Source organism: Gracilinanus agilis, chromosome 1 (genome assembly GCF_016433145.1).
Source record: "Gracilinanus agilis isolate LMUSP501 chromosome 1, AgileGrace, whole genome shotgun sequence".
NCBI classification, from domain to species: domain Eukaryota; kingdom Metazoa; phylum Chordata; class Mammalia; order Didelphimorphia; family Didelphidae; genus Gracilinanus; species Gracilinanus agilis.
This window is the reverse complement of record NC_058130.1, coordinates 128,031,072-128,057,641: the sequence shown is the minus strand read 5'-3', so window position 1 is coordinate 128,057,641 and position 26,570 is coordinate 128,031,072. Positions and strand designations below refer to the sequence as shown.

The window sequence follows — 26,570 nt, the reverse complement described above, 5'->3', positions numbered from 1 at the left end:
TTACAGTCACAAAAGAACCCCATGACTTGCTCCTGACACTACTCCTCAATCTCTAATCATTTGAATTCACATTACCAAAGATACTAGAAATTGCTGAATTTTCACAGTTACCAAGTTCAATTTTCATAGCTTACCGTCTTTTCCATTTTCTTTCATTTTTTCATCTTGTTCTAATAACCATTTCAGAACTAGATGTCCAGCTGGATGTTCTGCCATGTGGAACTATGAAGAAATAAAAAAATTATTAACATAACAAATGGTTTTCAGCCATGTTTTGGCTTATGGATCAGCACTAACTGAACTGTAACAATGTAGAATAAGGGTGTATCCATGTATCCTTGTTTGGAGGTAACTTATCATAAAGTAGTTATGTACTTCTGGGAACACAAATATGTACTCTAAAGTATTCTTGGTGTTTTGTAGGAACCACTATACAATAACATTAAAAAATTACACTAACAGTGAATAAAAGCATTTATTAAGCACCTACTATGTGATAGGCACTGTGCTAAGTGCTAGCTATTCAAAGACAGGCAAAGGACAGTCCATGCTCTCAAGGAGTGGAAACTAAGGGAGAGATAACATAATTTTGTACAATCAATCTATATACCAGATAAAGTAAAAATAATAAAGACTAGGAGGGCATTAGAATCAAGAGGTATCTGGAAAAGTTTCTGGAGGAAGGTAGGCTTTAGCCAGGACTTGAAGGAAGACAAGTTGGTAGGTGGAGATGAGGAAGGAGAGCACACTAGGGGAAAGAGGGACAGTCAGAGAAAATGCCCAGCAATTGGTAGAGCAAGAGGATCTGGTGATAGCCACTGTAAGTATAAGTATCATAAGAAGGCCAGTATAACTAAATCAGAGTACATAGAAGGGTATAGAGTATAAGACTGGAAAGGAAGAGACACAGGGGAAAGGTTGTGGAATGCCTTTGAACACCAAATTGGAAGATGAATTGGAGTGTGGAGTCTTGTGGCAGAGACAAATCTGCAGATTATTGCAATAATCCAGGTGCAGGGCAATGAGGGCCTGTACCAGAATGGTGGGAATATCAGAGTAGAGGGTGTATGTGATATTACAAATGAAGATTGTAATACATTGTTCTCCGTTAAATCCTGCCTAATAAGAGGTCAGTTTAAAAAAGAAAGTGTTATAACCTTAAGGGAATTTGTCATATTGTACTGATTTCAGCTGATTTGGGTTTTCTCAAATCAAGTAAATCTCTTAAGACTGTTTCATAATTTTGATGAATTACCTCTCCATCCTTGCCACCAGGGATCATTTCAGGAGTAGCTAATTTTGCAATTGTATTCAAAGCAGGCTGAATATCTCCAATAGCAGATCCGAGGACATTAACCACAAATACACACATTGACTTGTCTGTCACCAATTTCTGGACATGCTCCTGCATATAGCTTAACAGGGCTGGAGAAATAGACTCCAAGAGCTCCTTACGGCGGATTATACTGTCTTTCTTACTGTCAGAAGAGAGAACACAGGAGAGAGTGGTCTTAATAAGTTCCTTTGCTTTGGGTAATACACTCAAAAAGAATTTGAGTTTGCATCTTGACAACCCTGCATGGATATAATAGATTAGGTGAATTTGAACATTGTTAGAAGCCTGGAACTTTATGATCTTTGAAAGGAAAACAAAGGTTATAACTCTTCCTCCTAAGACTTCATCAAAGCCCAATTTTGTACAATCAATAGTTTCCTTCTATGTTCTGCTTTTGAGTTTTAAAAAACTAACTTGGAAAGAAGTTTGTCTATCTCTCTCTAACTCTCTGAATGACTGACACACACTTCTTTAATCTATGCTGCCTTTATTGTTTTCCTGATTCCTTTGTATAACAGAGGAGCAGAGTAAGAATCAGGAGTCTTAGAGACTAGATTATCTAACGTCTTCATTTTAGAGAAGAGAAACCACAGGCTCTGAGGTTAAATGATTTGGACAATGTTACACAGGTGGTGAATTTGAACCCAAGCTTCTTGACTGCAAATCTAGAATATGCTGTCCCTTAGGGGAGAATGCATGTGGGAATAGAGCCAAACAAAGTTAACATCAGAGTAGATACAAGAAGCCAGATGAAATGTCCAGATAAGGCAAAATCAAATGTTTCCATTCTTTCTTACAACCTATCTATCAATAACTTGATAAGGAACTAGGGAGAATACAAGAATGTATAGATAATGGGTAAAGGGGAATAGTCTAGGTTTTCTGAAAACATTTGGAATTCAATGGAGACAAGTAGAGTGAAAAGAATAAAGTACCTGGGGGACACAGTTGCTCCAAAGATTATTTATTGTATGGAAGCCATGCCACCTAAATATTTACATCTGTCCTAAAGACATTAAGAATCCATTCAACAACTTAAATAAAGTTGTATATTTGTATATTTAAGAGAAAACTGCTGATAAGCATATTCCAGTTCAAAAAATGAAGAATAAATCTGGACACTACAGGTAAAGAGGGGGGAAAAAAATTCAGACTACAGAAATTTACCCAAATTACCTATGTGCATTTCCATCACCCTTCTGTAGAATTTCAATGATTTCAGGTACAAGGTGTGCAGGATCCCTAGGGCTTAGTAAATACAACAGAACTTTTCTTCCATATTTATTGTTCACTATATCTGGCAGGGAACTGATGATCTCCTAAAAGAATACACGAATAATAAAATCAAATGACAATCAATTTGTTTGTGTTCTGAATATATAGTCTGCTTGTGATTTTAACAGTAAAGGAAAAGAATAAATCTATTTCCTCATCAAATAGATATGTCTCTTGGGCCTTTCTCCCTAAATCCTCAATAAATATATGAAACAAAATCAGGATTCCCTAATCATGGACTATGTAAAAATTATTACAGAACAATCAATTAACTTGTGGTTTGCTGAATCACACAAAGGATTTTTTAAATCAAAGAATCTTCACTCACTATAACCACTGTTTAAGTCACAGTTATCCAGGATACTAAGAGTGTTGGCATTATCAATGAGATATCATTCATCTGTAGCTTCACTTAAATGCAGCAGTAGACAGTGAATTTTTCCTAGAATTTGGCTACTGAGATAGATGCAATGGATCATCATAAAGGAATTATTACCAAAAAAATGTTAACAAAAAGGTTTTTGTTTGTTTCTAAAGTGGAGGGAAAAGGAGAGGTTAGCAATAGTGATGCCAAAAATAGGATACAGAATTATATATGTGAAAAGATAAGTTATCATATGGAAGAGAAATCTATGGTTTTATATCTATCTTGCTTTCTAGTTTGTATCTGCAAATGTGCAGCTTTTTCTATTTGTTAAATTTAAAATGTAAACTTTAAATTCTTAAGGAGCTCTATTACTCACCGACATAACTATTTGCTTGACAAGCTTTGTATCATCAACACAATCAAATGCTGCCAGCAAAACTAAATGAGAATATTCTCCCTGCAAAAAAAGAAAAATTAATAAAGGTTAAAAATGCATTTTCTCTTATTAGTCCATTGATTTATAAATGTAATTAATGATGACAACTTATTTCAACTACATAATATGCATCAAGCAGTTAAGATGGATCAAATGACTGAATAAGCCTAAATAATTACTTTCTGCAGGCAATATTAGTAGCATCACAGATTTATTGCTAGGATTCAAACTCCCCCTCCCCATAACCTTGAAAAATAAGTCTCAGGAAGGAGAAGTGGCAGAGCATGGATTTAAATTGAAGCCTTCAGATTCCCAATCCAGTATATTTTCCACTGTACCACTCTGTCAAATACCCTCCATTTAATAATTAAAATGGCTATTCTGACAGTGACATTGTCGCTTATTAACTAACAAACAAAATTAGCCTCCTGAATTCTATATGGCAATGATGGCGAATCTATGGCACGCATGCCAAAGATGTCCCCTCCCCAACCCAATTCAATACTAGAAAGGCAGAGGGTCTTGGGTAGAGCAGCTCTCCTCCACCCTCTCCACCATACTCAATGGCATTTTTTCACATCCCCCACCTGTCTAGCAGTCCAATGGGAGCACACAGGAGGGAGGATAGGGGGGCTTACAGGCAGCAGAGCTGGAGGGGAGCAGAGCACTCAGGTCACTCCCCTCCTCCTCTCCACACTCGCTGAGGACATTCCTCATTTCATCCACCCCTCTGTCCAGGAGCCCAATGGGAGCACTTCCTCCCTCCCATGTGGGGTGAGGGGGTGGGGGCAGGGCCCGGCACTGCATCTCCCAAAGGTTTGCCATCACTGCTATATGGGTTATGACTCTAAAGAAATGAAAATGAAAACTTGTATCCTTGCAAATAGGTACCATGGGTGACATTTTAACCAAAGAATCAATCATTGTTTAAAATGTGCTTGGGATTCCATTTTTGGAGCTGTTTTGTAAGACCTAGACCACAGTCTAGGGATATGTATTTGTCATATGATGGATCCTATTTTTTCAAATAGCTGATCAACCAGAGTAACGTCTGGTGAACAATATCTTTAACTGCAGATAAAAAGACCTTCAAGTAAAAAAAGTCAGTTTTTCTTGTTTGAATGGCAGTAGAATGTGGTAAATATTGTGAAGGAAAACATTCACTTTGGAAATATGGATATATTTTTAGAGTGCTTTAAAAAAAAACATTATCCATACATGCATATATATATATTTATGCAATTCATATAGACAGTGGTATCTTGTTTATTCAGAAATCACTTATCTCCCTGACACAAATAACTGAAAGCCAATAGGTTAAAAGCGACCAGAAGAGACTGTTCTCAAACCTATGCAAAAACGTTCTCAAATTTTATTCATGGGAAATCACCTCATATTGTCACTTTATTGCAACAATTTATTCCTTTTCCCCAGGTAAACTTAATCGGTTACTTTAATAAAATTAAAAGACAAAAACAAACAAAAACTTACTAGAATGTGTGATACAATAAAAAAACCTGTGTCCAACTTTAACTATTCTTTTATATAACCTGTGGAGATGGGGAAGGTAGGTGGTACAAGTGGACAGTGCATCAGATCTGGAGTTAGGAAGACCCGAGTTCAAAGCTGGTCTCAGACACACTTAATAGCTGTGTGACCTTGGGTAAGTCACTTAAACCACTATTTGTCTCAGTTCCTCATCTATAAAACAGGGACATATTAGAGAAGGAAATAGCAAATCACTCTAGTATCTTGGTCAAGAAAACCCCATGAACTCTCTGTGGTCTCACATAGAGTTGCACATGACTGAATGAACAACAACTACAAAAATAATGTAAGGAGATAGGACAGCTACTATTTGAAGAATCTCTGATTTTCATCAATGTTGGTACTCCTCTAACTGATGCAAGGTCAAAATTTCTCTAGCTCAGTAAATGGTCTTAATTCCCTGACCTCCAACACTCACCAAAAATCTCAAACTTTTTATTGTTATAGAATATTCTAAAAATATTGGTTATTTGATTTGCTAGCCTATAGCAAATGAGTAAGTGGAAAGGAGGAGAGATAAGGGGCAAACTAATATTATGGAGAAATGATGCTCAATAAAAATAACTGTGGAGATAGAAACTAAAAAGCAGACCTAAGTTCAAAATGGTTTGGACTCATATACTGTAGAAGTTATAGTTTTATGCTCCTTAGTAACCACTGAAGGTTACAATACTGTGTTTTTCATCAAAGTGCTCATAACGATGATTCTGGATCAGTAAAGATATGAATCCCCAACATTTAGTTAAATGAAATGCCTTCTCAGATGATAAATTAAGTATAAAATTGCACACTACTTTGAAAAGTCAAATAAATGCCTCTTATTCTAAAGTATTCATCCTGTAATAGGTTTTCTACTAACTTTCAAGAGAATTGACAAAGTGAAGGTGGTAACACTGAAAAAGCTCATCAAGCTTATATGATAGTTGTGGACAAATTATTTATGGAAAAAACATATATGTATGTAGGTGTATATAGTCCTATAACATAGAGTTCTAAATTTATTTTTCAGAATAGTAACAAAATTGTCATCCTAGAATACTCAATAATACATCTTACACAGTCCATCGTAAGCTTAGAGAGAATTCCTTTTCTAAACTCCCTGTCTCTTGTCATTTATGCATAAAGGAAATGTTAACTTCCAATTAAACCGGAAAATTGATTTCTTTGATCTCAAATTCTATCTCCTAAATTCATACTTTCATAAAAGTTGTCTCCCAATCCTTGAATGTATTACCTTCTCATTTCTGCCTCTACAGATTCTCAAGGGCCAATTCAGGTGCTACCTCCCTATGAAATGTTCCGAGTCCCTAGTGAGTTTTTCTCCTCATTGAATTACCATGAATTTATTTCTATACATGCTCTATCCCCTAACAGAACGTGAGCTTCTTAAAAGCAGACTATCCCCTTTTTTGTCTTTGTACTCTAGCCTCTAGGATAAAGTAGATACTTATAGATGTTTGCTGAACTGAGGAGGAGATTCATAATGTTAGAAATGGTAAGCAACAAATAACATGGAAAAAAAACCAACGCTATCTTATCAGATAGGAAAGTTGAGATGAAAATCAATACCAAATTGAGAGGATAACAAACATTAATCAACAACTCCAACACAATATATTAAAAAACTATTGATGATAAAAAATGGGAAATGAATAAGACATTGAATCAGATGATCAAATTCCAGTATTTTAGCTTGAAATAAAGCAGTGGTTCCCAAACTTTTTTGGCCTACTGCCCCCTTTCCAGAAAAAATATTGCTTAGCTTACTTACTTTTATACTATCACCGCCCCCTTACAGTTATTCACCGCCCCCAAATGTACCTGTGGCCATCACCGCCTCCCCTGGATCGCTGCAGCACTCACCAGGGGGAGGTGGCGCCCACTTTGGGAATCACTAACATAAAGCAATGATCATAATGAGTTAGTCATAAAAGACAAGAAACCACTTTAGTAAAGAAAAACTTGACTGTCTTGGCACTATGGCAGTAGAGGTAAATGTTATTTTAAACTATAAACTCATTTGCAAAAAGTTTGGAGAACAGAGATGGTGTGGTGAATAGAATCTGAAACAGCTTGGTTCATTTAGCAAACCTATTAGTTGAGTGACCTTGAGTAAAGTCAGTTATTTTAAGAGCCACAGAGGTAACTGTTAATGTTAAGTTGCACAGTGAATGCTAATCTGCATTGGAAGAAGGTGTTTCCTCATCAGGAGTTAGTTATATACCAATAAAATCGCAGGAGAAGAATGGCGAGAGATTATGAGTAGTCTTGTTTCATAGAACAGAAATAATAGAGAATAGAGAAAGCTTCACATAAAACCCACTTAAGACAGGATATCTCAAAAGCACTTGTGTAGACATTCGAAATGACAAACAAAAGAAAAATGGAAGCTCAGTCATCATTTCTATCACAAAGTATTGATATCATCTGTCACAATAAATTTATCATATTTCTTATTGAAATCAGGTTTTGTAAAGCACTTACTACATAGCAGACATTTAATAAATGCTTATTTCCTCTTTATGATAATTGATTACTAAAAAGTATTTATATAAATCTTTTCCCCTCAAAATGGTTACAATCAGATTCAGAAAAAAATATTTGAGACCAACCATGCACCCCAGATCCTGATGTGTATGTGCATATTAATTACATTAAGTAAATTTGTGAGTTCAGAACAAACACCTTTCTGATCAGTAATGTAATTTCATAATCATAAGTAGAATTTATTTCAAGCAAATGCTGTAAAGGTAAACAGTCTCTCTCTTAATCGACAATGATCAGCAATGTATGAATTTTATTTTACTTACATTAGCTACTTTTTCAACATAAGTCTTCATTGTTTTAATAATAACTTTTCTGTCCTGTAAAAAGAAAAATCTTTCAGTGAATCTAATAAAACAGTATTTTCCCTAATTTACATTATTTTATTTTCTCATTTACCAATTTCTCACATGAAGTTCATCTTAACGAATGTAAATAATGCATCTACATTTGGATCCTAAAGTCAGACACATATGGATCCAGAATAATAAAATTGAAATTCGCAATAAGATAATAATACACGGTTGCCAATTACTATCCCATCAAATAAAGACTATTTTAGGTTTTTCTAAAATTTGGAAATATGGGGGGGAAAAAAGACAACACATTCAAGTTACTATAAAACCATTTCTGGAGCTAGCCAAAACATGTTTCAAACAGTCTAAGAACTAGAAGTAATTTCTAATTGAATGTTATAGTCTTAACTTAAATAAAAGGAAACAACAATAATTCTTTCCACAGACTACTGGCCAAATTCTTGGATTTCTTTTTAGACTCATTAGCTCAGGCTATCAATGTTTAGCCTGATATATCATTATTTTAACTATTCATCTTCTCTCATACCCTTTCCTCCCAGTTTTTAGTTCAGAGATTGTTTATTAGTTATGATTATTAGTTCAGGAATTATAGTGCTACTGCAACTGTAAACCGGTTTAGGCAAATGGATGGCAAGCCTGATAGCTAGAATCACATGTCCAAGAACAAACCCAAAATTCTCTGGATAATACAGTTAAAAAAAATCCAATGGTGAAATAAAATAATGGGCCCCGAATTTAGAGGTAATTAGAAATAAGTAATGCTTAAGACTTACTTAAGTTTTAATAGATCTCTACATTTTAAAAGCTATTTGTTGGGGACAGTTAAGTAGCTCAGTGGATTGACAGCAAGGAAGAGACAAGAGGTCCTGGATTCAAATCTGCCCTCAGACACATCTCAGCCATGTGACCACCCTGGGGCAAGTTACTTAAACTTCACTGCCTAGCCCTTACCACTCTTCTGCCTTGGAACTAAATACAAAGTATTGTTTCTAAGACAGAAGGTAAGGGTTTTAAAAAAAAAAAAGCTATCAGCCACTGATCAAAACAATATAAAGTAAATAACATATAAGACATCAAGCAAAAGATTCTTTTTTTTTTTTTTTTTTAAACCCTTAACTTCTGTGTATTGGCTCCTAGGCAGAAGAATGGTAAGGGTAGGCAATGGAGGTCAAGTGACTTGCCCAGGGTCGCACAGCTGAGAAATATCTGAGGCCAGATTTAAACCTAGGACTTCCCTTCTCTAGGCCTGGCTCTCATTCCACTGAGCTACCCACCTGCCCCCAAGCAGAATATTCTTAAAAAAATGAGTAGACAAAATTTTTATAAAGCTATTCTTATTGAATCTTTGTATTATGATCTAACTGCACGAATTGTACTTTTGACATTCCCCCCCTTTCCTTGTTGAATAAATATATAGTTCTTGACTTATAACTTTAACGGCTAACTGTAGAATGTTAATTTCTGGAATTTTTCTTGAAGAATTACATAAAGATGGATAACAAACTTCTTTTATTAAACTAGGCCATCTTTATGAAGGAAGGAACTGTCAGCCAAAAAGTTCTTTAATATTATGAATAAAAATATTTTGGTTTATTTGCTTTAAACATATCATACTTTTTAGTTTATGATCTGGAAGATAAAAACTATTATAAGCCATTTTTGATACTTTTTATGACTATCATATCTGATACCTTAAATTTTGATAATTTCACGTCTACTACCATATTGTAATATCATTGACTATATTTATTTTATTCATACTCTTCCACAATGCTTAACCTATCAAACTCAATATTATCTATTTGAAGGAACAAATTTGAACTAATAACAATACAGTGAACAAAATGCAATTTTATCCTAAAAGTAGTGCTCCTTGAATCAAAACAAGATGTTTATAAACTTATTGATTTCAGTAATGAATATGGATATTGCAGTTGTCTAATTTCTTACCCCTTATCCCAAATGATAATTAACAAGCTAATCACCAAGTATCTTGCTTTTTTCATCATGTCTTCCCAATAAATTAGCTCTTTCCTGATTTATCTGGATTTTTTTTTGATAGCTTTTAAGAAGTTCCACTTCACTCCAAAGAAACTGACAGAATGGAGTAGCACTGCAAATACTAAATCCTTTCTATTCTTACATCAAACACAGAAGTGGTTTTATTAAATAACGATCTCCATAAAATGTTTAAATGAAAATAGGCTTCTACCATATCAAAGTGCAGAGAATTACTATAACCAGAGAACTGCCTATCCATATGAAAACAAAAAAGGGAATTTTAGAAAGAGAAATGCTATCAATGTGAAGTAGGCCAAAACTCAAAGGAAATTTTTAAACCTAAATAAAAGACAAACTTGGTAACCATGTAACAAAAATATAACATCTTCCTCTCTCCTGGTTGCTAAGTCTGTCCAGTATACCTTTGGTGTGCCATGCCACAGACAGTACATGGCTACTCTAGCTCCATCATGCGTATGTGCGAGGTATATTACAGCTTCTCTGATTGCTTCAATCATTTCCTGGGGAAGAACAACAAATAATGATGATTTTACTTCTGCACAAAGACTTTCCTGATTTCCCCAACTGATCAGTTATTATTCAATTTATATATTAATCATGGTTTTATTCTTTTGGGTAGAAATAATATAAGGAATAGATTCCTTCCAGATCTATATATCCCTGGACCCAGTTACTTTCCTTAGCTTCAACTCTGAATCACTGATTGTAGAATGAAGATTTCAAACTCAATGGTTCAGACACATCTCAAACTCATCAGGTCCCAAACTAGACACTTCCCTGAAAACCTCCTCCCCAATTATCATCTCTCATGGCACAAGAATTCTATTTTCATCATATATCGTAATTTGTTCAGCCATTCCTCAATTGATAGGCAAACTTTTGGTTTCTAGTTCTTTGCTTCTACAAGAGCCAAATAATTTTTTTCAAATGGGGTCTTTTCCTTCTTTTTCGGATCTCTTTGGGATATAGGCCTCATAGTGGTATCAAAGTGTATTTGTAATTTATTAACTCTTGGGGCACAGCTCCAAAATGCTTCCATAATAATGGTACCCAATCACAGCCCTAGCAATAATGCATTACGGAGTCTGTTTGCCTGAAGCCCTTTCGACATTTGTCATTTTCTTTTTTTACAATGTTGTTAATGACAGTTATGAGGTAGAACCTTGTAGTTGTTTTAATTTATATTTCTCAAGTCATTAGTAATTCACAGGACAAAATGAATTAAAAAAAAAAAGCCTTCCTAAGTAAGTATATGGTGGCCCACTGTCTATTAAGTACTTTTAAAAAATGCATTTCTTCTTTTTTAAAAAAGGCAATTTGTTAATTATATTCTAAAGTACTATTGTATACCTCTCAGATTGGGTATTATGACAGAAAAGGAAAACAACAAACATTGGAGGGGATATAGAAAAATTGGAACACCAATACGTTTTTGGTGGAGTTCTGAACTGACCCAACCACTCTGGAGAGCAATTTAAAACTATGTCCAAAAGACTGAGCATATTCTTTGACCTAACAATACCATTATGGGTAAACTTTTATTTAGCATTGCAAATAGTTTTTTTTTTTTAATTGAAGGTTTGTAGCAACTCTGCACTGAGCAAGTCTATTAGTCCCAATTTTCTAATAGTATGTGCTCATGTTGGGAATCACATTTTGTTAATTCTCACAATATTGCAAACTTTTTGATTGTTTTATCTATTATGGTGATCTGTGATCTTTGATGTTACTATTAAAATTGCTTTGAGGTGCCAAGAACTGTGTCCAATTAAGACGCAAATTTAATTGATAAATGTTGCATGCTCTTACTGCTTCGACGATCAATTGTCCCCCATCTTTGCCTCTCCTCTGACCTCTCTGTTCTCTGAGACACAGCAATACTGAAATTATTCTAATTAATAACCCTATAATGAACTGATTTCAAATGAAAGGAAGAGTTGACTGATGCAGCAAATGTCATTGTTGTCTTATTTTTAAGAAATTGCCATAGCTGCCCCAACTTTCAGCAATCAACAACACTGAGACAAGACCCTCTACCATCAAAAATGTTAAAACTTGCTAAAGGCTCAGCTGATGATTAGCATTTCTTAACAATAAAGTATTTTTAAATGAAAATTTGTAGATTAAAAAAATATAATACTATTGAACATGTAACTATTGTATAGAGTAAACATAACTTTAATATGCACTGGGAAAGCCAAAAAATTAATGACTTGCTTAACTCAAATTATCTTTAGAGTATGCCTTTTCTAGGTCTGTATTCCAAAGAGATCAAAGAAAAAAGCCTATATATGCAAAAATATTTATAGCAGTTCCTTTTGTGGTGGCAAAGAATTGGAAATTGAAGGGATATTTATCAATTAGGGAATGGAAAAACAAGCTGTGGTATACAATTGTAATGGAATACTATTATGCTGGAAGAAATGATGAGGGGAGAAGTTTCAGAATAACCTGGAAGACTTCAAAGAACCCCTCCACTGAGATTTCTAATTAACCTTCCTGTATTAACATTTGTCATCCTGCTAGAGATTTTAGTGGCACAATCCTTTAAGATGTTAGGTATCTTTTTGTTGACATTCAAGCGAAGTAAATTTGTTAGCTACTTGTAAAAGATGGTTCAATCTTACTCTAATTCAATGAAATTGGCTTTTATGCTCTCTGGTCTTACACTGGTATCTAGGTTTCTTAGAGACTTCAGGGTCCCTGGAACCACACAGGAGAGGCAGTTATGATGCCCTCCACTGTGCTTGGTTTTAGTATGGGCTACTTAACCCAACTAAACTTCCCTTTTCAACCAAAACTCTGCACTCTCATGGTACCCCCAACAAATGTATTTCTTCTCTTGGATCACAGTTTATTATTAAAGTGAGTATATGAAACATCTTTTTAAACAAACTTTTCCTTCTATCTCTATCAGCACTGTGCTATCAATAATCACTTCCTTTTACTTATCCTCTCATTATGAGGACTGATAATTAAATGAGCCCAGAAAAACAAATTCTCATGAACCAATGTGGAAAACTTTTTATGGAAGCTATGTTATGATGACTGCTGTGGAATTTATCTTTTCCTACAATATTATTTGTTATTAGCTCAATGAGGCATCCCCCCTTTTCATTGTATTGAATCTATTTATGTCTATCTTCTCTATACCTTTGACTCCAGGGTGATTTTTTTTCTAAAACTGAAGATCTACTTAATTGTAGAAATTCCTTCAATTTGTTATCTAGAAAGTAGGTTAATCAGGTGAATTATAAAGGCAATAAATCCTGTTTATGTTGTAGGATGTCTTTTAATTTATTGGGAATACTACTTTAGGTCAATATTTTCTAGGCATAAACTACTTACCTTGGTGAGAATGAGAACACTTTTTACTCTAGGGAGTAAGATTCTATTTAATGACTTTCCACTATTTCTTTCAATAGAGTGAACAACATTTATTCTCTTTGCTTTCCAACACATTACCCCAATCCAATTTTCTTATTTCAATTAAGAGCATTTTGCAAGAAAAAAAGATGTTAATTTTACCAAAATCCAACTGTACTTGGTAAATGTAAAAATAACAATGAAATAATGGGAAAACTTACTGATCTTAGTTTTGGAGGTGCATAGGTAAAAAAGTCCAAGAATACTTTATGTACCAATGAATGCTTAATAACAGTTTCTCTGTAAATAAAAAACAAGAAAAGTCAGGTCAATCACCTCAAGTATTTACTTTACACTAAAATGAACAGTGTTAGGAACCATTTAAAATAAACTGATGAACTACTTTGCTAATTGAAATGATAGAGCAAGGCCTAATGTAGCTTGTTTGGAATATTGCAATTAACTGTTCCCCACTCCCCTGCTAGTCCTTAAAACTCAATTATGAATAACTTTGATCAAGGAATCAAAATTCTACTGTTTAATAAGAAAATATGAGCTACTTGCTACAAAAATAGCTACCTTACTGGCCCTGTTTTCAAAGTTAAAATAGAGTACTGTATTTTATTTGCTCAACTGTGATCGAATGGCATTAAAAATCCATATGTGCATTGTGCTACATGAATCAGGATAAAATACTGCCTTTCATGTCTATAAGTTTAAAATATAATAAACCAAAATGTTGCAGAAAAAGGTAGAGTGGTACTTTACATCTCATTACAGAAAGTTCTCTCTTAAAGAAAAATGTTCCTCCTCCCCAGCCAACAAGCAACTCCACTGGGTTATACAAATGTTATCACTTGATATCTATTTTCCATATTATTCATTTTTGCAATAAAGCAATTTTTTAAAGCCCAAACCCCAAATCATATACTAATATATACAAGTAGTGATAAGTCATGTTTTCCTTTTGTGTTTGTACTCCCATAGTTCTTTCTCTCAACGTGGATAGCATCCTTCCTCATAAGTCCTTCAGGAGTGTCCTGGATTACTATATTACTACTGGTAGTAAAGTCCACTACATTGGATAGTTCCATTGTTTCACTTTCTGTGTATAGTGTTCTCTTGGTTCTGCTCATTTCACTCTACATTAGTTCACTGAGGTTCTTCCAGTTCATATAGAAATTCTCCCGATTATCATTCCTTATGGCACAGTAATATTTCATCACCATCATATACCACAATTTGTTCAGCCATTCCCCAATCAAGAGCCACATTTTCCAGTTTTTTTTTTGCCACTACAAAGAGCACGGCTATGAATATTTTTGTATGAACATCTTTCATTATCTCTTTGGGATACAAACCTAGTAGTGGTATAGTTGGATCAAAGGGCATGCTTTCTTTTAAAGCCCTTTGGGCATAATTTCAAAATGCCTTCCAGATTGGTCAGATTAGTTCATGACTCCATCAGCAATGCATTAGTGTCCTGATTTTGCCACATCCCCTCCAACATGTATTATTTTCCTTTACTATCATACTGGCCAATCTGTTAGGTGTGAGGTGGTACCCTAGAGTTGTTTTGATTTGCACTTCTCTAATTAAGAGGCATTTAGAACACTTTTCCATGTGCTTAGTGATAGTTTTGATTTCTTCATTTGAAAATTGCCTATTTATATCCCTTGACCAGAAAGTTCTCTTTATAATAAGAATAGCAAAAAAAGAAAAGGAGAGGATTTGGTTCCTGATTTTGTTTTGTAAGGTCTGATGTGCTACTTAGAATTCAGGAATGTGGAGTTGCTAATAAGCTAAAGTAGGGCCTAATTAAACCAGTCTACTGTTCTAGGTTCCAGGATACAGAACCCACTCTTCTACCTGACTTGTGCTGGGATTAAAGTAAGATTTACTATTTTTCCTTCAGTTCCTACATCTACTATCTCCCTGAGAATTGAAGTTGGGAATTAGCTGCCAAACTTTGCTCAAAGTCATACAGGTGACCCTAGTATCTGCTTATGTGTAATAGCCAGGATTTGAACTGGGGTCAAATGACTCAAAATTTAGCATGCTTTCCATTATACCAAGTATACTTACTATGCTTGGTGTCAGAAGACTTAAGTTTAGACCTTGACTCTTTACTTGTTTTAGCTATTTTTCAGTCATGTCCATTCTTGACAGAGATACTAGGGTGGTTTGCCATTTTCCTCTCCAGATCATTTTACAGATGAGGAATGAAGGCAAGCAGGGTTAAGTGACTTATCCAGGGTCACACAGCTAGTCCATTTCTGAGGCTGGATTTGAACTCAGGAAGATGAGTCTTCCCAATTCCAAGCCCAGTGTTTTATCCATTGGGCCAAAACTAACTGTTCCCAAATAATTAGGCGCATAGAAATCATACACAGAGTTGTTCAGGTGTGTTCAATTCTTTATAACCTTATCTGGGGTTTTCTAGGCAAAAACACTGGAGTGGTTTATTAATTTCTTTTTCCAGCTTCATTTTATAAGTTTGGAAACTGAGGTAAATAGGGTTAATCGACTTGTCCAGGGCCACATGGCTAACAAATGTCTGAGCCCAGATTCAAATTCAGGAAGATGAGTATTCCTGACTCCAAGTTCAGCACTTTATTCACTGTGCCACCTAATAGCCCTATCCATTCAATACATTTGGAGCTCAGTTTATTCAGCTATAAGTGAGGTTTGGTTAAATGAAACTTAAAGTTTCTTCCACCCCTGGAAATACCACAAAAATGCGAAAGCCACTCTCATGTTTTGTTGGGTCCTAAACTAGATATAGAATTCAGTTTTCTAGTGTTTAAATGCCAGTCCAACCTGATTCAGGAAACAAAATAGAAATATTGATTATCTAAAGAGTTTTCTCTTCTAGTTTGAAACTTTCTTCTGTTATCCTTCCAACATCATTAGGAAGAAGAGCTATTCCCAGAATAAACAACTGAAATGCCAGTGGGAATAAGCAAGGAGAACTTCAATTGCCAAATTCTGTTTTAAGAAGGGTAGGCATGATTCAGGACAATTCTGAGGAACTTATGACAAAGAATGTCATCCAACTTCAGAGAAAGAACTGTTGGGAGTAGAAAAGCAGATGAAAACATGATTTTTCACTTGTTTATTTGGGAATATGTTTTAGGATTCTGGTTTTATAAAATTATTCACTTACATGTATAACCCAGAAAAAAAAGGAAGTATTCAATCAAATGGTGGCCAATGCTCAGAATGTTCTATCATATAGACAAACCACTGAAATTAGACTCAAATTTTTAAGAAATTTAAGAGTAAAATAGGAACCTGAAGGCCAAGGCTTTTTCAAGAGGCCACTGTGCTCAAGTTTTGGCAAATTACAAACAGGACTATGATTCAAAGAGGTTCCAAGTAATCATAGGAAATATAGAATGATAATGGATTTATAATAAAAGGACAATATGATCATAAATCATAAAAATTAACCTTACTGAAATGGAAAGCAATATAGGTTTTATAAATAGTCATTTATTTGTAGCCTACCTTGTCAGAATACAAAATAGTACTTGTGAGTAGGGATTGTTCCATTTCCTATGTTTGTATACCCAGAGCACAGCATGAAGTTTGCCACATAGTAGGCACTTAATATTTACTGATTTGGCAATTAAGGTCATTGAATATCCAGATTATAGATACTGAGGAAGGAGAGGCATTAAGGGTAGAACAATCTTTTTTTTTTTTTGTATGTTAGTCAAGGTTCACTACCTCCCTCAACCAAAAGAATAAATTTTACTTAGCTGTCATTTGTTATAAAAAAAAAATATTTTCCTTACTTTTGAGCCATTGGTGTAAGAATCTGTTTCATTTCATCCATAATAGCCTGTTGTTTATCAGGCTGTACCTCTAATACTTTTTCCAGAGTTGGGTAAATTGCAGACTGAAAAGAAACCAGTAACAAGTTTAATCAAGGTTCCAGAAGTCCAGAGTGATGAAAAAGTTTGCATTATATATTAAAACTTTGTGTACATTCATATTGGTTTCTACTTATTTATCTTTTTTTCCCCCTCTCTGTAGCAATGTACATAATGTGCCGGGCTAACCAAACTAATCACAAAATTATCACCAACTACTACAGAACATATAAAAGCAGTTGTTTAGTCGAAAAAAGTTTGCTATGATTCATTTTGTGTTTGTCAGATTTAATAGTCAAGAATAAAGAACAAAAGGCCTATTGGGTAGAAAGCAAAAGTATTACTTTCAACCCTGAAAATCAATTCACAATAGGCAACCTTAGGAACTAAAGCTATACCATTTCTAAACAACATTCCTTAGTGTTGTCACTGGCTCTTCTCCTTTCACTGTCTCTACGCATCCCCAGTCCCACTTTTCTCAACTTTCTCAGGTCCAATACCTACAATGATCCCACAGCCAAGTTTCGTATCCTTGCTATAAAACATAGATGAACATAATCTATATAAAGAAACTCTATGACAACAGTTTCAAATGCATATTGGTAAGAGCAGTTTTTGGTATAAGATAAACCACCGTGATGTTTAGAGTTTTAGTTCTTTGGTCAACAGTACAAATAAGAATTGAAGTATAATATATTAGATTCCAGGAGAAGTAATTAAATATATTTAATTTAAAAAGCTCTCTGAAGGAAAGACCAAAAAACTTATATAAAAGTGATGACATACAGTAGAAGAAAGTCTATTAAATGACCAAAGAAGATAAGAATTTATTCTGAAAAGAGGCGAAAGCTTGAAAATACATTAGAAACTGTACCTTATAAAGCTGGAATGTATTCCCATAGAGCTCTTCTACCAGCATGTTCCGTTGTTCCAATATTGCTTTGTCATTGTAAGCATATTCCACTACTGCTGATGCTTCTGCATGGCGCAACATCTTCCGCACCTGGCCTTTAAAACTTTTGATTATTTCTGCAATTTGTGATTTATTTCTGTATCACATAAAGAAAAAAAAAAAGAAATGGGAGAAAGGCAAGACGAGTTCAAGGGAAATTTACCACTTTTACCTATTCAGTTTGGGTAGAAGGAGAATTGAAAGAAAAAGTGGAACAGGAGAGGAAAGAGAAAATGTGGTAACATCAGAGATGAACCATCTCTTCTAACTAGCATTAGAGAAGAAAACAATATAAAAATGTATCACCTTAATTAACTCTTGTATTAGGTGGTAATTTTGGGATATGGGTGTCCCATATGCTATCAATTACACACTATTCTCTCTTCTCACTCTACTTACTGGCTTCCTTCAGGACAGCTCAAGGCCTGCCTTCTGTGGGAGACTTTTCTCAGGCTTTCTCAAGTGTGATAGTCCTCCTTCCCACCCCTCCCAGTGCCTTCTCTGACCATTATCTTCCATCTACTCTTGTATGCACATAACTGTTTACATGCTCTTGTACCCATTAGAATATGAGTTCCTAAAGGACAGGGTCTGTTTTTGCTTTTCCATCCCCACCCCTGTGCTTAGCAAAGTTCCTGGAACATAGTAAACACTTGATTGTCCTCATTCAATTCAGTTGGCCCAACTTTCTCCAGAAAATTCCTTAAATAACTTTTAAGTATTTGAGTTCTGAAGGAAAACATGAAGAAGTTGAACAGTAGCAACAAAATGACAAGTTCATCACTCCATTCCCCTACTTCAACCAGCCCTTTAGGATAAATGATGCACCTTTCAGAACTGCCAAAATACTACCATAGTTTTAGGTTCATTCTGGCATGTTTTCATTTAAAAAAAAAAAAAAAAGCTAAATTGCTTACCCATACATGAGAAATTTCTTAACGACATTTCTGGAATATCTGGCCTTACTCAATTCAACCCAACTCTCTGAAAAACAGTAAATTACAATTCTTTGGTATTTTCATTTGAAGCCTTGTTAAAACAAAGAAAATGCAATGTACATATAATTTAGTTCACAATCCTGGGGGCATACATATAAATTATATAAAGAAGGCATATTTTGTGTGTGTGTGTGTGTGTGGAAGGCTGCTTCTGGGTGTCTGACATAAGACATTCAGTCAGGAATATAGGATGCCCATGTACTAGGTGCAATGGCCTGTGTCAGTCATCCTTAGCTGCCATCTTTAGGTACAGGAGGCGATTAATTCCTGACACAGGTAGGAATTGTCAGCAAAAACCAGACTCTGACCCCTTATTGCAGAGGCCTTGAAAAGATCAGCCATAATAACAGGTATCAGTTACCACCCATAGTGATGATTTCTGTGCTATCCAGCTTATTCAGTACTTGTGTCATTAAGACCTGCCCATGTGGAAGATTTATGTTAATCCTATTTTAATTTTAATTGTATTTTCAGTCTTTAATCTGATGCTGTGTCATCAGATTTCTGTGCATAAAAAAATGGCCATCTCCTAATGCTTGGCATCTCTGGTCTTGACTAGGGTCCAGCTTTATTGTGAGACTGGTCCTCTCTCAACAAACCTATTTCTTATTGGCTTGGAGACCTTGTTTTACATACTGGTATTTCTGTTAATAAATTTTCCCCACAATAGTCACATGTCAGAGATAGCCCTTTCTCTTATGTACATCAATGCTGCTTTTCATACCACCACTACCAACCTATGGCATTGCATTATTGCAAAAGAAATTTAGAAATCTTCAGCTTGAAAATATGACGTATACCTTTTAGTTCTTCAAATGCCCCTTTCCTTTGTTCCTCATTACCATACTGAATGTAACACTGGATAATACGAGTTGAATCATGTGCAAATGCAATCTGAAGAGAAAAGATTTGTTATAATTAGTCACAATAGAAGTAATACTTTGAAAGTGATCCAGACCCAGACCCTGCCCAGTGGAACGGGAGGGAATGACTAAGGTCCTCTATTCATGGCACTTGATGAATAATATATCCTTAAGACCAGGAGCATTATTTTTTATCTACCAACCATTCTTAACCCTTACAGCAACAATTTCCTGTATGGCTGGATGCATGGGAGTAAACATCAGTCCCAACCCTTAACTTCCATTCTCTCATACCTAACTTTCCATTGTACCCTCTTAAATTTTCATTCCATAGTGAAGAAACTTCTTTTAACTCTGGGCCTCTTTCTCTCAAACTCCTTCCATCTATTTGCCCTCGCCGAGTCCTCATTTCCCCACAATGACAATGTATCTCTGGACATGGTCTCTAACACAGATTATAACTTTCCTCACACTCCATGACACACAAATCCTGGAGACAAGGTCAGGATATTCCTTAGTTCCCACTAGCACATTCCTTCCTTTAGCATCTTTCAGTATGGAATGCTTTATCTCATTTATACAGTTCTTCTCCATCCCTTTGCCCAGGTCTATCCTGAAGAATTAGATATAGGGTGGTCTAAGGCAGAAAAGGTTTAACCTTTGGGGAAAAGGGAATCCAAGGTTATTCCTGAATTCTATCTGTCTCCAGGATGCCTTTCTGAGTTCTCAGTAATAGCAGAGGAGAGGAATATTTGATGTCCTTTTTAAAGTATTGTTTAATTTCTAATTAGTGAATTGGTTTTTACTTTATTGTCCATAAACACATAATGCATTTTAAACCTTCAATCTGCTAGACTGTCATATTTTAGGTCTGGCCTATGTAAGTTTTCCAGGTCATTAACCCATCTTCATTTCCCTTTTGTTTCTTTCTAATCTTAACTCTTAGCCAATTCAGCTCCATACAGTGCTCTATTTTTAATAACTGATATTTTAATAACCTGTATTGAAGGTTGGGATCCATTCCCTAAGATTTAGCTTCTGTCTCTGATATGTAACACAAAAATTAGCAGAGCATTCAGTGAATCTTTTTATGTCAACTGCTAAACATTCCTAGATCCAGATGTCTCATTGCATCCACTGTAGACAGTAAAGTAGAAACAAGATTTCTTTCTATCTCAAGCAATTCTCCCTCAAAATTTTCCCTCTTCAAAGTGTGTGGTAGCATGGCAAAGGCTGCACTTAGGGTGCCTCCACAACTGTTGGACCATATAGTTACTTATAGGCAAGAATGCTTTATCCAAAAGGTTTTCAACCATAGAAATATAATTAATGTAAGATGTTTTATGTAAGATAACATAAATGAATCCCAATGTCAACTACTTCATAATATTAAGCTCTCCCTCTCAAGATTTTATAAAGAATCACAAATTTAGAGCTAGAAGGAACTCAGTCATATATTCCAAAACTTCTATTTCCCAGATAAGGAAACGATCTAGAGAGGAAAATTGATTTGTCCAAGAGTCCCATGATAAGTAGAGCTGAGATTTGAATCCTGCTCCTTTGATTCCAAAAATCAATGCTCTATGTATAACAGTAATGACATTGAAGAGATGAACAAAAAAGGGAATTGTAAAAATATCACATATTAGATTTTTTTAAAAGTCTGTAATTCTCAGTACAAACCAGCCTAAATGGAATCTAAGATATTTTAAAAATAATGTTACTCCATTAAAAAGCACCAGATTCCATATAAAAACACTTAATCTAATTAAAAGGTTATTCAAATGAGAGGCAGTTTACTCTAGTGGATAAAATCCAGTCTTGTTGAATTGGGAAAATCTGGGTCAAGTGCCACCTCTAAAGCATACTGGCTAACAAAAAATCAAGCCATCCCCCAAAGGATAAATGGGCAAGGGACATGAATAGGCAATTCTCAGATAAAGAAATCAAAACTACCAATAAGCACATGAGAAAGTGTTCTAAATCTCTATTATAGAAATGCAAATCAAAACAACTCTGAGGTATCTATACCTCACACCTAGCAGATTGGCTAAAATGACTACAGGGGAGAGTAATGAAAGTTGGAGGGGATATGGCGAAATTGGGACATTAATGCATTGCTGGTGGAGTTGTGAACTGATCCAACCATTCTAGATGGAAATTTGGAACTATGCCCAAAGGGCTTTAAACGATTATCTGCCTTTTGATCCAGCCATAGCACTGCTTGGTTTATACCCCAGAGATAATAAGGAAAAAGACTTGTACAAAAATATTTATAGCCACGCTCTTTGTGGTGGCAAAAAATTGGAAAATGAGAGAATGTTCTTTGATTGGGGAATGGCTGAACAAATTGTGGTGTCTGCTGGTGATGGGATACTATTGTGCTCAAAGGAATAAAGAACTAGAGGAATTCCATGTGAACTGGAATGATCTTCAGGAATTGATGCAGAGTGAAAGGAGCAAAACCAGGAGAACATTGTACACAGAGACCAATACACTGTGGTACAATCAAACATAATGGACTTCTCTACTAGCAGCAATGTAAGAATCCAGAATAAGGCTGAGGAACTTATGAGAAAGAAAACTAGTTACATTCAGAGGAAGAACTGTGGGAGGAGAAACACAGAGGAAAAACAACTGCTTGAACACATGGGCTGATGGTGATATTATTGGGGATGAAGACACTAAACGATAACTCTAGTCTAACTATCAATAATATGGAATTAGGTCTTGATCAATGATACATGTAAAACCCAGTGGAATTGTGCGTTGGCTAAGGGAGAGTTAGGGGGGCTTGAGGAGAGGGAAAGAACATGAAACATGTAACTATGGGAAAATATCCAAAATAAAAATTTTAAATTAAAAAAAAAATAAATAAAGCATACTGGCTACATGACTTTGTGAAAGTAACTTAACCATTCAGTGTCCTATGTGACTTTCTATACTAATTTGCAGAACAGCAAGTTTGACTTTCTAGGATTTGAAATACTAATGAAATCATGTCTGGTTAAAAAAAAAAAAAAGTCAAATGACAGCCTAAACTTATTAGTCTATTTAGTAGTGAGGAAAAGAAGTGGAGGACTCACTTGGCATATTCAAAATGTACTAGTAAACCTCCCTTACTATGAAATTCAATTTAGAGATCATATCTGAAATATTTAGTTAAGTGGTGTTTAAAGAATCAAAAATTTTATGTCACACATGTCACACTATTATTAATATAATATCTCACGGATATATGAATGACTAGTTTATAAATCACTTTGGTGACTATATTTTACTTACACTTTTAATCTTGCCCTGCATCAACTTCTGTAATTCACTCATCAACTTTATTCTTTTTTCTTTATCACAATTTTTTCTGTAAATGAAGAGATAAGAAATCACAACCTAAACAAGTATTTTTCGGAGATACAAACTGGAAATTGCAATAGGTATGTTATTTGAAGGGAAATCAGTAAATGCCCCACTAAATACATCTAAAACTGTCACTCCAAAAAGGTAAAAAGTTATTTTTGAAAGCTATCAGTTAAAATTTCAAAGGATACAAGCCAGAAATAACTTCAGAGGTAGAGAGAAAAGTAAACCAGTCTCTAACAAGAAACACTCAAAATCAAACTCACAAGCAATGTTATTTTTGTCAGAGACACCTCAGGAAGAATGTCAAATCCATTATAACAGTTATGTATTTTGATGAACAGTTCTGATAACAGTTCAATCAGTCTCAAATTTCTACACTGACTCTTTAACTGGGACTGGGTCTGCTCTTCAGATAACAGACGTCTATGTTCTTGACTTTAAATCATTTCAATATTTACAAGGTAAAATGAGCAGATCCTCATTGGTACAAAAGATTAATATAACAATGGTTTGAAGCAACACTACCTTCTTAGGTATTCCCAAATTTGCTTTGCTTTGAGAACGGTGTCATAGTTGTTTTTATCACTGAGTTGTCTGCTGTGCCTTAGTTCTTTCTTTTTCTTTTTCAACTCGTCCCACTTGGGTTTCTTAGCTGCTGTCTCTGTAAAGAAAATATAATCTATTATACATCTAATGTACTCATTGCCTCCTGCCTCTCCCAATGAATAATATCTGAAATAATAACTGTTATTTTCTTTTGGCTTTGTTCATCTCAAAAATGGCATCACCATTCACTCTTACAATTGACAACAGAAGTTGGTAATCATTAGAAACAAGCAGTGACACAGATGAAAGACTCCACCCCTGAAATACTTTCCATCTTTTCCCTCATTTCCCTCCTTCCTCATTGTACTACTCTTATCATTCTCTCTACCCAGGATATATTACTTTTTATTTTTTCCTCTCCTTCAATCCAACTCAGGCAAACAGGATTAAATGACTTGCCTAGGGTCCCACATCTAGTAGGTGTCTGAGGCCACATTTGAACTTGGGTCTTTTGACTCTAGGCTGGTGATGGCAAACTTATGACATGACAAGAGTAGCCATTTTCAAATGACATGCAGCCGCATACAGAGAAGTATGGGGCCATATGCCGATGATGAAACATTTGGTAGTGTAGACACACTGTGCACTATAAATGAAAATTCTACCTATATTAATTTACGCATTTTGGTTTATTATATACAGTTATATATTACAATTATACATTTTTGTTATTTAAACTATAAATATCACAAAATTATGGTTTTTTTTCTCGAAGTGACACACCAACCAAGTTGTGCTCAGTTTTTCGACGAAATTTGACACACCAAGCTCAAAAGGTTGCCCATCACTGCTCTAGGTCCAGCACTCTATCCATGTGCTACCTAGCTGCCCTTAAGTACATTGGAGGGTCTAGGTAAACAGATGTAGTGTAAATGGCATGAGATAAGGAACATTCAAATCCTGACTCTACCACTTATTTTCTATGTAACCGGGGATAAGACATTTAATCTCTCTGGGCTGAGCCTCACATTTTTTTAATCTCTAAATGAACAAGTATGAAGATATGACCTTTAAGGTCCTTTTCAGCTCTAAATCAATGCCCAGGTGGTGTAATCCTAAACCTTTTAGAAAGTGTGAAGATGGGATTAACTTTCCCAGGCTCATTTTTAGATTTAATCACCAGAAAAGTATATATACCCCACTTATCCTTAAGTATAGGGAGAGTTAATCCCATCTTCACATTTTCTAAAAGATGAAAGAGATGTTTATTGGTTTATCATATTAATACTGTATTGAGTCAGGAAGACTTGAGGTCAATCCTATCTTTGACACTATCAGTGTCTAGGGGTAAGTCACCAAGAGTCTTTTACATTTCCCCACCCCAGCCACTTCCATTACACAGCTTTTCTTTGTATTACCAGGGTTTAGTATAGTACCTGGTATAGTTGGCAATTAAAAAGAGCTTGCAGACTAAGCATAAATAGTAATTAAACTTGGGCTTACCAAAAACATAAAAGCTAGAATTTATATAGGGCTTTAAAGTTTGCCTCATTTTATCCTCACAGAAATCTTGAGAGGTAGGTGATAGTTTTTTTTTTTTTTAAAGGATAAGGAAACCAAGACAGACAGATTTAAGTAACTTGCCTGGGGACACATAGCTAGTAAGTGCTTGAGGTTGAATTTGAACTTGAGTCTTCCTGACTTTGGGGTTGCACTCTCCACTTTCCTTGCCCAGCAAAGCAAGTTTCCCTATAATAAGTACTTACCTTCACCTTTGCCCTCTGATTGGAATTTCCTTTTTGTCTGTTTATTCTTGAATTGCTTCGGGCCATTTTTCCTAGGTAACATATCCCCCTCCTGTTTATTCTTGAATTGTTTCACACCAGTTTTCTTGGGCAATATGCTTCCCTCCTGTTTCTTCTTGAATTGTTTTGCACCATTTTTCTTGGGTAACATGTTTCCAGCCTCTTGCTTGTTCTTCAACTGTTTTGTACCAGTTTTCTTGGGTAGCATGTCCCCCTCCTGTTTATTCTGGAATTGTTTTGTGCCAGTTTTCTTAGGCAACTTGTTTCCTTGTTGCTTATTCTTTAACTGTTTCATGCCAGTTTTCCCAGGCTTTGCGTTACTTTTCTCAAATTTTTTGGAGCTGAATTTAGATCCACCTCCTTCATCGCTTTTATTTGGAAACTTCTTTGGAGATTTAGAATCTATATTTGTCAATACATAATAGTTAGAACAGACACATAGTTCTTAGAACCATGCTTTTTCTTGACTGACAACAGATAATATTTTTATGAAAGACACAAATACTTTTCATTTTAATCAATAATCAAGATTAGAAATACCAAAGTATGTGTTTCATCTAAACTTTAATTCTCTTCTATAACAAGATTTAAAACGACGAAATATTCACTTACAGTTGGTAGAACAAAACCGATAGGGAAAATTAAGTAACATAAAACCAACTGATATCTAAGATCACTGACAAATAAGTTCTGTGAAGTTAACTCAGTTAAAATTAATTTGGCATAGATTTTGAGGTAGCTCATATTTCTAATTGTCTCTAATTTTAGAGACAATCTAAATGAGCATTTAAATGAGCATTATCATGAAAATTCAATACCCTAACAAAAAAGGTCAGAATCCTGCAAGAAATAAGGCTTATGTAGAAAACCTATTTAGTCAGTTATAGTTATTGGGATTTTTCTTTTTTCTAACACTGACTGAGAAATAATGGGCAATGACAATAGAGACACTGAGGT

General features: G+C 35.0%; 1 protein-coding gene across 2 annotated transcripts in view; it reads right to left on the bottom strand.

Moving 5' to 3' along the window:
- Nucleotides 1-26,570, bottom strand: part of PUM3 (pumilio RNA binding family member 3) — a 37,770-nt gene that overhangs the window by 5,671 nt on the left and 5,529 nt on the right. For both annotated transcript variants that reach the window (XM_044657044.1, XM_044657045.1), the window contains exons 3-16: nucleotides 25,575-26,015; nucleotides 23,788-23,923; nucleotides 23,188-23,263; nucleotides 19,840-19,933; nucleotides 18,959-19,025; nucleotides 17,964-18,138; nucleotides 17,012-17,115; nucleotides 13,433-13,511; nucleotides 10,247-10,345; nucleotides 7,773-7,826; nucleotides 3,355-3,435; nucleotides 2,513-2,655; nucleotides 1,256-1,478; nucleotides 135-222 (exon numbers count right to left, since the gene is read on the bottom strand). In XM_044657044.1, coding sequence (XP_044512979.1) covers nucleotides 135-222; nucleotides 1,256-1,478; nucleotides 2,513-2,655; nucleotides 3,355-3,435; nucleotides 7,773-7,826; nucleotides 10,247-10,345; nucleotides 13,433-13,511; nucleotides 17,012-17,115; nucleotides 17,964-18,138; nucleotides 18,959-19,025; nucleotides 19,840-19,933; nucleotides 23,188-23,263; nucleotides 23,788-23,923; nucleotides 25,575-26,015 — 1,860 coding nt within the window. The remainder of the gene's footprint in view (nucleotides 1-134; nucleotides 223-1,255; nucleotides 1,479-2,512; nucleotides 2,656-3,354; nucleotides 3,436-7,772; nucleotides 7,827-10,246; nucleotides 10,346-13,432; nucleotides 13,512-17,011; nucleotides 17,116-17,963; nucleotides 18,139-18,958; nucleotides 19,026-19,839; nucleotides 19,934-23,187; nucleotides 23,264-23,787; nucleotides 23,924-25,574; nucleotides 26,016-26,570) is intronic.